The following is a 12,248-nucleotide window of genomic DNA, read 5'->3' as shown; positions in this document are numbered from 1 at the left end:
ACATTTAAAAAAAGAAAAGTAAACAAAAAACCCTGCAGCCCTAGTACCTCAAAATGTTTTCTGCTGGTTCTAAACTACTACATACCAGATTTTATAAATACTGCAAACAACAGTATTTTCTCTAAATTCAAATCAAATTAAGACAGTGTGAATCTTACATTAGTAGTTTCACTTGCATTATGCATTCCTTTTGCAGTTTGCCAGTTTATATAATCTTATACCTATCCTGTATGTTATGACTGAGGCAGCTTCAGTAAAGTGGACCAACTCTGAAAATGTTAGGTTTAAAAGCAAAAACAGTGTTTAGAATTGTGCTTGAGTTTAAGTCTTCATATAAGAAATTGGAAATCATTTACTTTACACTCAGTCTACTCTATTTTTGAAACTTAAATTAGAATCTGAGTTCTAACCTATGCAAACAAGTAATGAAGTCTAGAAATATCAGATAAAAAGAGCAACACTAAAAAAATCCAGGTCCCATGAAGATCTACTGTTAGGTAAAATATTTTTATTATGCCAATGAAAGAAGATTGTGGTGTTAAGGAAGCAGCATTTATATTGCTTTCTGTATGCATCTGCCATGCAGGGACACAGCACATTAACTAAGAAATAACTTTCCTGTTGAATGACAAACAGGGTAGAAGGGATAATGAAATGACAGAACTATCTGAATGCTGCTTCCCTCAGAACACAAAATCCTGTGCACCCCACTGCAGGGCTGCAGGGAGGAGAGAGACAGGAGGACAGAGGAGAGAGGCTGCTTTGCCTGGGATGCTGCTCTATGGACCAGGCAGAACTTTACCAGAGAGGGAGGTGGGAATTGGGTTTAATCCTTTTTTGGACCAATTGAGCCTACAGACCACAAAATCACTCTGTGTCAGAAAAGTAAACAAAGAGCTCCAGTGCAGATTGTACCTGGAACCCAAGAAATGTCTCACAGGCAGTGAAGAGAAGATTTCCCTGTAGCTGCAGAGTAAATGGTGCTGTTTGCTCAGTTTGGGAGGTTTTTAACCTTATTGAACTAAACAGCAGGACTGAAGGAAGGCATTATCTCCTGCTCAAACTGATTCATCTTTGGTACTGATTTAACATCTCATGAAGCAGACAAGCCTCCTTTAAGAGCGACCTCATTCTGGTTTAAAGATTGGTTTTGTCTGGGTACATCCTCAAGGCACTGGAACCTTCTGCAGTCTTCAAACTCAAAAAACAGTGGACAGTTTCACCTCCTAAACCAGCTGAGTCATGAAGTCTTTAAATACCTACTTTAACTAAAGAGTAAATCAGCTTTTCCACCCCTCTTGATCTTCTTACATGCAAAATCGTGAAACTAGGTAAAGTCCCTTAATATATTCAACACCAGTAATTAAAAGGAAGAATGAGACGGATGCTTTTACACAATAGGGGAAAGAAAAGCACAAACACTGAAGTCTATAGCTACAGATCTCTATGCAGAAACTGTGCAGACAAAAACAACTGAATGTCAACAGGCTTCGCAGACAAATTGCTATATATAACACATAAAGCAGTGCTACCAGAGGAAAATAAAATAGGTCAAGTTTTTCTGAATCTTACCCAAAGAGGTCCCTGCACAGAAAAAGTATAAAAATGAAAAAACATAAAGAAAAAAAAATCAACACGAAAATTTTATGCAAATGGTATGAACCATAGTGACTAATGCAGAAAGACCTAAGTATGCACAGCTCATCAGAGAAACAAACATGCAAAACCAGTTAAATAAAGGAGAACATGCTAAAGACAAACAACACAAACAGAGTATTTACAGATTCTCCTCTACTGGAAAGGTACTGCCATCAATTCAAGAAACAGCCATTATTTGTGCATAATAGTCTATATAAATTTAATAAATCTATCACTAAAATTCTATATATAATTTTCAGAATAGTTTTCATTGAGTAGGCAATATCTAACATCAGTTAAGCAAATTTTTTAAGTAATGGCAGGGAAAAAAGCCCTGCATTTTCAGCACAAGTGTCTTTTTTTTTAATTTACATGGAATAGTTTATTCCCTAGTGGGACACAGGAAAGAAAAATGCAAGAGAAAACTCATCACACAACTACCCTCTACCATTTGCTTTCCCCCCATCAATACCATTTGCCTTGGCCAAGAACCAGGTTCCCATAACATCATATAAAATTCACTCTTCTATTTTTGCCAGCAATTTTCAGAACTCTGTTTCTAAAATGTGTTCATAGAATAAAAGCTATCAGATAGCATATTTTGCTTTCATTAAAAAAAATAAAATAAAAAACCACACACAATTCTATCAAAGAACCCAAGTTAAAATTTTAACCTCACACTCCTTACAGCAGTATATAAAAATTCTTATACACCACTGGAACGTGGATACATTGAAATCTTAGCTCATACCAACCCTTAGCAAGTAACCTACTTGCAGAACTATTCTGAAATAATTTAATTTAACAGTCCTCTTAAAAGAAAAAGGAAAATGACATAAAGAAGTATTTGGTCATTACTTGATCTATAAGAAAAAAATACATCTAATTGATGTCAGAAGATGCACTGTTAGCAGCCTATGCTTGTTCAAATATTCAGAATGTTTTTTTCTGGTATTTTTTTCAGATATGAACATGACTTGTATTAATACATAAAAAAGTATAATCACAAATTATAAGTTCATTAGGAATTCTTATAATTTAATGCAAAGGAAATATTTAGGAGGAAATAAACTCACTTGTATGGTTTCTGAGGCAGAATGCTGATTCGAGTCTTGTCTAGTATCTTCTTTAACTTATTTCTTCCCCCAACTGTGTTGGCTTTACTCTTCTTATTTACTTTTTCTAATCCTATTACCTGCTCCACATCAACAGCCAGGTCAGGGATGGAGTAACGACTCGCCTTTTTAATATCACCGATTTTAGGCAGGTGGGGAGCACCATTTCTTTTTTCCTCTGACAACCTTGTTAAGAGTTCTTTAAAAACTGTACAAGACAGAAAAAGGGAGGTAAGAAAAAGGACAAAAATGTAAAAGAAAGCTCTGTGCACCAGACCAGTTCAATATTAATCATTAAAAAAAAAAAAGATTAGGCTATTCTGTCCATTTCAGCAATAAATTAATTTAGGTATAAGACTTCAAAAACATTTTTGGTTTTAAAAAGAACATTCATTTTCTGTAGTATGAATCAGAAAAACAGTTAATTGGCCCAGACCAGAAATACACAGGTGCCCACATGGTATACACGGATGGTATCAACAGAGGGATTTGACTTTTCAGTCCAAGGACAAAGGCTTCTGCAGAATAGCAGCATGTATAAAAAGAGCACATTAGACAAAAGTGAGATAGAAAAATTAAAATGAGAAGGAAGTTTTAAACAGAGAGGCAGCAACAAAAGCTTTCAGATGGACAAGAAATTATTAGCAACAGCATCAAAAAAGGAAAACAGCAACAAAGCCATACTGAGACACCTCGGATGTTTGACAGGGCTGTTGTATCCATCTGCCAGAAATACCAAAAAGCCCCTCATTCTCCCTCAGCTCCCTAGCAAAGAGTCATCTCTGAGACAGAAATATGTGATAAATTTGTAAATTAGTTCTTCTACTGCAACTTTGAGCCTCAAAAAACCCCTGATACATTTAAATAAATCATACAAAACTGAACTGGAGAGCAAGTCATGTATATTCTGAGTGTTAAAGAGGAACTCTCCATACAAAAATGGAAAAATCCTCTGATGACTTGATTTGTAATAATAAATAAAAAGTGATAATTAAAACTAGGGAATTGTAGAAAAACATACGGTAACTAACTAAGGATGAGTATTACGGGGCTATGTATTACTGTTATTCATTAATTTTGTCCTTAATATTCTCTAATATCTAGAGGTACAACAAATTACCAAGAGACTTCAAAAGCTTGAAGACACTAAAGTGGAGGAGAGTAAACCCAGCCAATAACTGTACTAATGAATAGGACTTAGAGGCTGGAGACAGAAATTAGGTAAAGATAAGAAGATGCTGTTGAAAAATGAAACTCCTTTTGGGATTTTTGGAGAAGAAATTCTGCATGCAATACACAGAAAGTAACTGCACTGGGACTGTACCGTAATCTGATTTCAGTATTGGCACTGGAGCCACAAGATAGAAAAAAATTAGAAAAACACTTCTGAAGAAAGGAAGAAATCAAGTTCAATCTTTAACAGAGTAAAGCAACACATGAGATTCCATACCCAGTGTGAGGAGGATAGTTACAGAACTTACACATAGAGAAACAAGAACATCCAGCTAAAAAGCATATCCAGATACATTAAGAAATGTCTCTAATTATTAGAAACAACTGAAATATTAGAATCTTTACTGCAAAGAAAACAAATAGAAAAGAAACAGATTTGACCAATAACTTTTAAGACTTTTTGACCAATTACTTCTGGAGATAACCTAGGCAAACTTAAATCTTCAGTAGTGCAGTGATGTGCTGTGGTCATATTCTGCCCTACTTACTTGTGATGAAGAACCTGATCCTGAAAGAGATACTCATCACTAAATTGTGTAAATAATCCAAGTACCCAGTGGTAAAAAAATCAAACCAAATCCCTAATATATTCATTACTTATGATGCTAATTGAGCTCCTGAAGCTGCTCGAAAACTCTTCCATGTGTACTTTAGTACTTGTACAATGGAGGGAAATACGTAGAGAAGAAATACACAGGGTAGCAAGAATCTTTTCACCTAGCTGGCAGGAAAGGCTGTAATAGTCTTAGGCTTGCTACACAGAGTGGGCTGAAAAACTACAAGTAAATTCAGCAGACAGAATAAGACCACTGATCAGCTGGAATGCCTGAAGAGGCTTCTTTCTTGAGAGAAAACTAAACATTTTATATACAAGCAGGTTTTTAAAGTTCGAGCTACATGGTCACAATAGTTCCTCTTAATCCAGAGACATACACTTGTGAGAGGGAAGTCCCTTCATGTAAATCTCTACTCATAAATTTTTCTTTGCCATTATGAACAAAGATATTTTAGGACCTTCATGTTTGCTTTTTCTATTCTCTCCAGTACAAAAGAGTTTCAAACAAAACTATTTTAAACTATTAAAAAAAATTTAGATCTCTATCAAAACTAGAATGAACAATGCAGACAAACTTACCAAATAAATTGGTTTTCACAGTGATAGACAGATGAGTGTTATTTCTAAGGATCTCCATGGCTTTTGTCAACTGAATGTTTTCAAAGTTTTGACCATTCACTTCCAATATCTAAAATTCAAACAAGTTTGAAAAATTTTCATGTAGTGAAGAGAAAGGAAGCAAAAAAAAAAAAAAACCAGGGGAGAGGCAATGGAGGAACACATTTTAAAATTACATACCTGGTCTCCACGTTTCAAGCCTGCTTCTGTAGCTTTGCTACCAAAATCTACACTGTCAACAAAGATTCCAAATCCCTTTTCTGACCCTCCCAGCAAGATAAAAGGCAAAGGGGCTTCTCGAGATGGCTTTGTTAATGTTATCAATCTTCGTTTAGCTTTAGCAGCACAAGCAATATTTAACAGCCTCAAATGTCCACCCATTTTCTATAAGAGAAAAGCACAGTAAGTTATATATAACAACAGCCTGGCTATTCCCTGTTATCCCAAGTTGTCAGAAAAAACTCTCACTCTTACCTCCCTCTCCAAATTGTTCTCAAATTCTTCCAGAAATCGAGTCATAGCAGGATCTCCTTCAAAATCATTGAAGTGATTGTTCACCCACAACAATACTACCCGTGTAACCTGAAAATTCATCAACATTACAAGTTATAAATTCTGCTGGAATACTCAGAACAACACTACTGCCAAGTCCTTTACAAATACTGGTCATTAAGGGCCCTGTAAATTTTCACAGACATCTTAAATAATACATATACATATATATATATACATCCAAATCAAACTTCATTAATATGCAATTATATATCAGGAGAATAGAAAAAATTAAGTATCATAATTGCTTTCACTTGTATAAGCAATTGCATGCAGTATTTGATAATGAATGCTGCAAGTCAGAAAACACTGGCTGTATCGAATTTTATTAAGTAAGGAATAGTGCACACAGGTAGAAGGCAACAAGGTAGATGCATTACTGACTTATAACAATTTCCTGTTCATGTACATTTCCAAATCTGCTTAGTTCTCCAAGCACAGGATCACAAAGCTTACAATACAGCCTAATATTGGCTCTTGAATCTCCTAAGTCTTTAGATGTGCCACCAGTAACTTCACTTGGCATTCAGCTCTGTAAAAGAGCTCCTCTACGTTTAGCGAGACAGGAAAAACAAGATATTGCAAGAAGCAGGAAAGATGTTTTAACAGCAAAAACAGCAATTCCTCTCCTTAGAGCCAATCTTTCCATTTACTCCTCCTTTTTTCCCTCCACCAGCTACTCCCCCCAAGCAATTATGATGATAGAGTTGAGAAGAATCTTAACTGGTATTTTACAATTTCTTAGGAAAAAATCTGAAGAAATACTATTAATTAATAGTAATGAAGGCAAAGCCACAAAATAAGAGCAGCACTTTTTAAAACTATATGCTTTTACTCTAATATTCTTCTTTTAGTATGTGATTTGACCTGGAATATCAGCAGCAGTTGTCCTGACAAAACACAAGTGTTTTGGTGTCTTGAATTAGTATTGATTCATGCTATTTTTAAAAAGTTGCTGAATCCAAAACAGTTGTGCCACTCAATGCTACCTCTAAAAATACAGCTGCATTTCTTCTTTTATGCTGGGAAAGTAAATCAGTAGGGATAAATCTCTAAACATTTCAAAACCTAACGCTTAAGAACAAAGTCTCACACAATTTAAAAGTCTCATACTAATTTTTAATTAGTGCTAACCCCCACCCATTCTTCGTGTCTGCACAAAATGCAAACCTCTGCAGCCCCATGTGCCAAAGGTCTGACACCAGGCATGCAAAACCAATTCTTGCCACCCTCAAAGTTTCTAAGTAGTTTTCCTTTTACCCCAGAAAGGAAATTAATTCAGAAGAACTGCTGAAATTAATGACCAAACTAACCAAGTACTTCAGAACTCCTCAAGTTCAGATTTCACCTGAAGGCAACTAGCCAGCTCTACATGTGCAGCTCCCAGCCACAGGAAAATACTTGAGATTTCTGCACCTTTGAAAATGAAGATGAACTTCATTCCTGTTGAACAGTTTTGATATTTTTCATTACTGTGGATGACACTGGAAGATCCAGACAACGTCTGGTTAAATTTAGGGTAATTGCAGACTATTCAAATTGTCTGGGAAGTTGCAAGCTGTACCACGCAATGTATTTTAAACTACTGCAGTGACAGCTTCACTGTCAATGCTGCTTTTGGAGTTGGGACTTACTCATCTGCACCCAGAGGACACTGAGCTGGGAGGAGTTGAATTCTGAGTTTCAGAGGAATGCCATTACTTGTGTCACAAATCAGGAACAGCATTAAAAGAGGATTAAAGCTGTAAAATCAAATAACTTGCTGCAGGGCAAAATCATTGCTAAGGCTGGATGTCCAGTGTCCACTCTGAATGCTCCTGACTTCTCATCATCCCCAGGAAGTTTTACTCACCCCTTTCACTCCCCTTACTGCCTATCAGCACCCAGTACAAAACAGCCAAAATCTTCCAGATTCCTCATTCCCTACTTGCTCATCTCCCCTTGTCCCAAGCTGTTCTCTGCCTCCTGCCTTTCTGTCAGTGCTGCTGGAGGTCAGAAAAGGTTGGTTATTGAGGCAGCAGAATAAAGAGATGCTCTGTCTTCAGACTGAAACAAGCAACTGTGGCTTGTATCATGCTGGCTCATGCTTTTAGAGGCTGAGGGGATTGTCCATTGGAGGACAAGCAACATAACTTTAAAGATGAGCTCCAATACCATAACTCTGAGCAGTATCAGCTGCAAAGCCTACCCTCTGTCATGTATAAGATCCTTCCTTCAAGGCACAACTATACTAACATTTCTGGAAGAAATACACAGATTTAAATAAAAGCTGAAAACCAAATGTCTCTTTCATTGTACTAATATCATTCCCATGGTTTCAAATTTATTTAAAAAAAAAAGGGCATCTGGAAATTTTTAGAATTTTTTTAGCATAGGAAAAAGCAGCATACAAGAGAAAATAAAGCAATAGATTTTGAAGGATGATAAAGCCTCAGTGGCCAGTATGCCAAAACTGGATGCGCCTTATTCTTCCATCATGGAAATTTTGTTTAGGGAAGAAGACATCTGATTGCTTTCTTGTGTTTGGGTTGGGCTCGGTGGCTTTTTTTTAATGCCACATAAAGCACAACAGATTCTTAACAATGCATGAAATGTTCTATTCTCCTTTAAAAAAAAATCATGTTTGCCACATTGAATTAACTAGCAATATGTACAGAAAACACAAAACTTATCATATGCTCAAACTTGGAGACACAATAAAATTCTACTGAATTACATTAAATAAAAATACAATTGGAAAAAAAGATTCCTGTATACCTGTAAGCAATTAAGTTGTAAAACCACAGCAAGGTAAAGCATGGGCAATTTACCTTGCATGAACACAGTAATATTTAAATAACATAAGGGAAATAAATGTTCTTAGTTTTAGCCATATATTCTACCATTAAAATATGTCACCAGCTATTTGTATCTTATTCAATTTAGTCATTCTCTCTAAAGCATATTTTATTCTTATTTCTTATATTTCAATGTGAATGGTAACAATACATGATTCAGCAGATTTTCACCTTATCCCTGAGGCTGGGGTCATTGAACCACTCCAACAACTTCTTGCCCACTTCCATTGGGCTGGAAAGAAAGGTCCTATACGTCAACAGGAAGTCTTCTATAAATGTTGGGTCTACCACAGAGTGCTCTTCCACCAAATGCATTGTTAACCTTTCAGCTGTTCCCTATCGATAGCAAAAAACGGAAAAATCATACTTATTAACACATTTTCAACACATGCAAATTTGTTTTCTTGTAACATACTGAAGATTCATCACACTAGAAATACTGCCATCCATTAACTGATGTGCTAAGCAAACATAACAGCTTGACCACTGTGTTAAGAAATGTAAAAAAATTATGTAATTAAGCTCTATAGAAATCACCTAGTTGTCAACATGCATAATTATTTTTAAAAATCTAGAAATATTAACAGTCCATTTTCAAATATTTACTTCTACAATATACATCTCAACTGATCCTGGCCCTAACCTGCCAAGTTACGAGGTTTGCAGAACACAGACTTTTTCAAGAGACGCTCTCTTTTCCTCTTACCTTGATGACAATGTGGCCTTTCCTCGTTCCAGTGCGGTCCAGCTCCCTGTGCTCCTTCACCATCACAATCTCTCCTTCCTCCTCCACCTTCTGCATGTTCTTTTCCACTTGATTGAGGATGCGGCAATAATCTTGCTGGGCTATGCAAACAAACTGGAAAAATCATCACACACCAGCGTTAAATGTTAAATCTTCAGAGGAGCATTTAGACGTAAGGTGCAAGTACTCAATCAACAGACAAAATAAAGCAGCTCCTCAACCTGCAGTGTGCCTTTCCAATAGTTTTTGTCTTTCCAACAGTTCAGTCTTACCAAGCAGATGAACAGACAGGCACAGTACTGCCACTACAATCCTGCAGTTGATGAGACCAAGATCCATCAGAGCAATATGATTTAGTATTCCCAGCCATTCTTGTTCAGCTGCTCTGACCTCCCCACTGCTGGACATGAAAGCCCAGCTCTTTTGTGGTGTTTAGAAGAGTTAAGTGAAAACCCAGCTTTTATTTTTTGTGGCTATTGTTTTGGTAAATAATCTTGTTTTTTAATAGCTATTTTATTGAAGTCAATTAGTAAGAAAAATAACATTTATTCAATTAATTAGTGCAGGCACGAAGAAAGAAATTATTTCTTGGCTTAAAGCATACAACAGGAAAATTATTTTCTACAATCATCAGTTCAGCCAAGAATAAGTGCAAGAATAAATATCTTAGGAATGTTCCTAATGCCCACACTATGCAAATATAATTAAGACCAACCATAACAAATTGGAAAAAAACTACATTGTACACAAATTGTTATATGCTTGTCTCTTTTGGGGGGGGGCAAGATTAAACTACCTTATTATATGAATACGGGTATTTAACTGAAAGGCACAGTGTTACTTATGGTTGAAAAGTTGTTAAATCCTTCTGTACATACTTAGGACAATGGCCCAAGAATCAGAGACAGTATTTTCTCTTTAAATTCATTTACACACCATTTCATTTTTCCAGCAGCTAGTAGCAGCTGAAACAGAAGTTCCACAGTTTGGATTTGCTGAAAACATTACTCTAATGAGAAACCATTTATGCACATTTTGGGAGTTAGATGGGCAAGCTAAACCAGGTGACTCTATAAACACACATTTTCACCCCTTTCAAAGGTCATCTACTTGAAGCTAATTAGCCATCAGGACCAAGCAAAATGCTTAATTCACCCATGGCTATGCTATAATTTTCTGGATGGGAATCAGCAAATAACAACCATATAACCAGATTCAGCCAGTAGTTTTATGCTATGAAAAGCATTCTTTACATCTGACTGCTTGTATTACAGCAAACATCAAAGCTTTTTCCTTGAAAGGTCAGATTAGCCAAAATTAGATCTTTCACTCAAACCACAGGATATAAAATTTGTATTACTCTGATATTCAGAAGCTGAGTTGAGTAAGGAAGAAAGGCTATTAGCTGCAGAAGGGAAGGAGCCTGTCATGGCTAATGGACCTTGAGATCCTACCAAGGAACACTGGAAGCAATGGATGCATGGAAGAGGCTGGTGGCCCTCACCTTCTGGAAGAAGTATGTAGACAAACATCTTCATGCAAAATGATTCTTTACCCTGATAAAGATAACTCCATTTCCCAGACTGTGGGTATGCAGAAGCCATATTGCCCAACTACTGTCTGGGGTTACCCTCTGGATATTGTACATGTATTCAGTTTAAAATAAAACTGGGTCTCATTATTGAGTTGCACGACACCTGTGTGGGTGTGAATTTCCTTGTACCACAGACACTCTACCTGGCAGTCATCCACTTTGGTTCTCATCACTCCTTTCATATATTCCTTTTCCATGGTGGGGGAAACACCAAAACTGTTCCCCATGCACAATATCTCTGTTCTTCCATCAGGGTATGTCACCTCCACGGAGCCATTCAAAATGACTGACCAGGAATCCAGCTACAAATCAAATATTGCAGGATACGTGAAGACCAAATCACTTAACATTTTGAAATCATACTATATAAATACAACTCTCACAATTGTTCAAAGGCAAAATTTATTTTCTAGCACCTATTAACAATTTAATAAGCTAATTTTCTATAAATGTACAGCTATTTCCAGCTCAAGAAAACTGGGATCTTAAGCTCATCTTTACTATTAAGAGGTAATGAAAGACTGTGGAAAAAAAAATAGAGGAAGTTTCAAAACAGCACTTGAACACTGAAATAAAGTCCCCAGATGAGCTCAAATAGGCAGGAAGCATTTAGTACAATACAGAAAATGCTTTCTGGCTTTATTGCTTAAGAAATGTGTGTGTGCCTAAACAAAAGCTTTCAGAAAATCCAGAACAAAAAGAGTTCTGATTTACCTGAATGTTGCTTTTTTCCTTTTTTTCTTTTTTTGTTAAGTAACAAAAGAAGATCTTAACCGTGTGGAATCTGGGATGTTTGGTATAATGGGAGAGTCAAAAGCAACTTCTACTGACCTCTTCCCCATCGTTTAGTACAATAGTTCCTGCTCTCTCCACAACTGCAAACACCATCACAGCACAGAGTTCTCTCCTCACTGACATTGTCATGTTGGCAAAAGCAGGCAATTGATGCATGAATTCCAGTAGTTGTTCTGAAGGAGAAAAAGCCCACTGAGTCGTGCATGTCAAAACAACAAAGCACAGTAAAGACAGTTCTTCAGCAAGATGCCTGAGGCTGCTTAAGCTAAAATGCTGCACAATCGTTTCTGTATACTAATAAATCATGTACAGTGGCCTGTTTTAATTACTGGGTATTTTGTAGACACAGACTGGCTGGTCATATCATCAATAGAAACCCTGCAAAGTAAAAGTCAGCATAATGGAAGGATTGTAATGCAACCAAGAGCTCTGAATACAACCAATGATATTTTTAATACCCCAGTCAGGGCAATAATTTCATTGTGACTAGGACTATATAAAACACAGCAAGACAAATGTCACAAAACTGAGTAAGTTGTTTGGTAAAGCCAACACCTCCTAGTCT

The 12,248-nt window shown here is 36.4% G+C and overlaps 1 protein-coding gene across 13 annotated transcripts in view; it reads right to left on the bottom strand.

Moving 5' to 3' along the window:
• Positions 1–12,248, bottom strand: part of RAPGEF2 (Rap guanine nucleotide exchange factor 2) — a 184,879-nt gene that overhangs the window by 23,835 nt on the left and 148,796 nt on the right. For all 13 annotated transcript variants that reach the window (XM_074541181.1, XM_005486312.4, XM_005486314.4 and 10 more), the window contains 8 exons: positions 11,720–11,856; positions 11,032–11,190; positions 9,256–9,408; positions 8,721–8,885; positions 5,635–5,742; positions 5,341–5,544; positions 5,122–5,230; positions 2,715–2,961 (listed from right to left, as the gene is read on the bottom strand). In XM_074541181.1, coding sequence (XP_074397282.1) covers positions 2,715–2,961; positions 5,122–5,230; positions 5,341–5,544; positions 5,635–5,742; positions 8,721–8,885; positions 9,256–9,408; positions 11,032–11,190; positions 11,720–11,856 — 1,282 coding nt within the window. The remainder of the gene's footprint in view (positions 1–2,714; positions 2,962–5,121; positions 5,231–5,340; positions 5,545–5,634; positions 5,743–8,720; positions 8,886–9,255; positions 9,409–11,031; positions 11,191–11,719; positions 11,857–12,248) is intronic.

Source organism: Zonotrichia albicollis, chromosome 5 (assembly GCF_047830755.1).
Source record: "Zonotrichia albicollis isolate bZonAlb1 chromosome 5, bZonAlb1.hap1, whole genome shotgun sequence".
NCBI lineage: Eukaryota > Metazoa > Chordata > Aves > Passeriformes > Passerellidae > Zonotrichia > Zonotrichia albicollis.
Note: the sequence above shows the minus strand (reverse complement) of the source record. Positions and strands in the feature narration are given on the sequence as shown.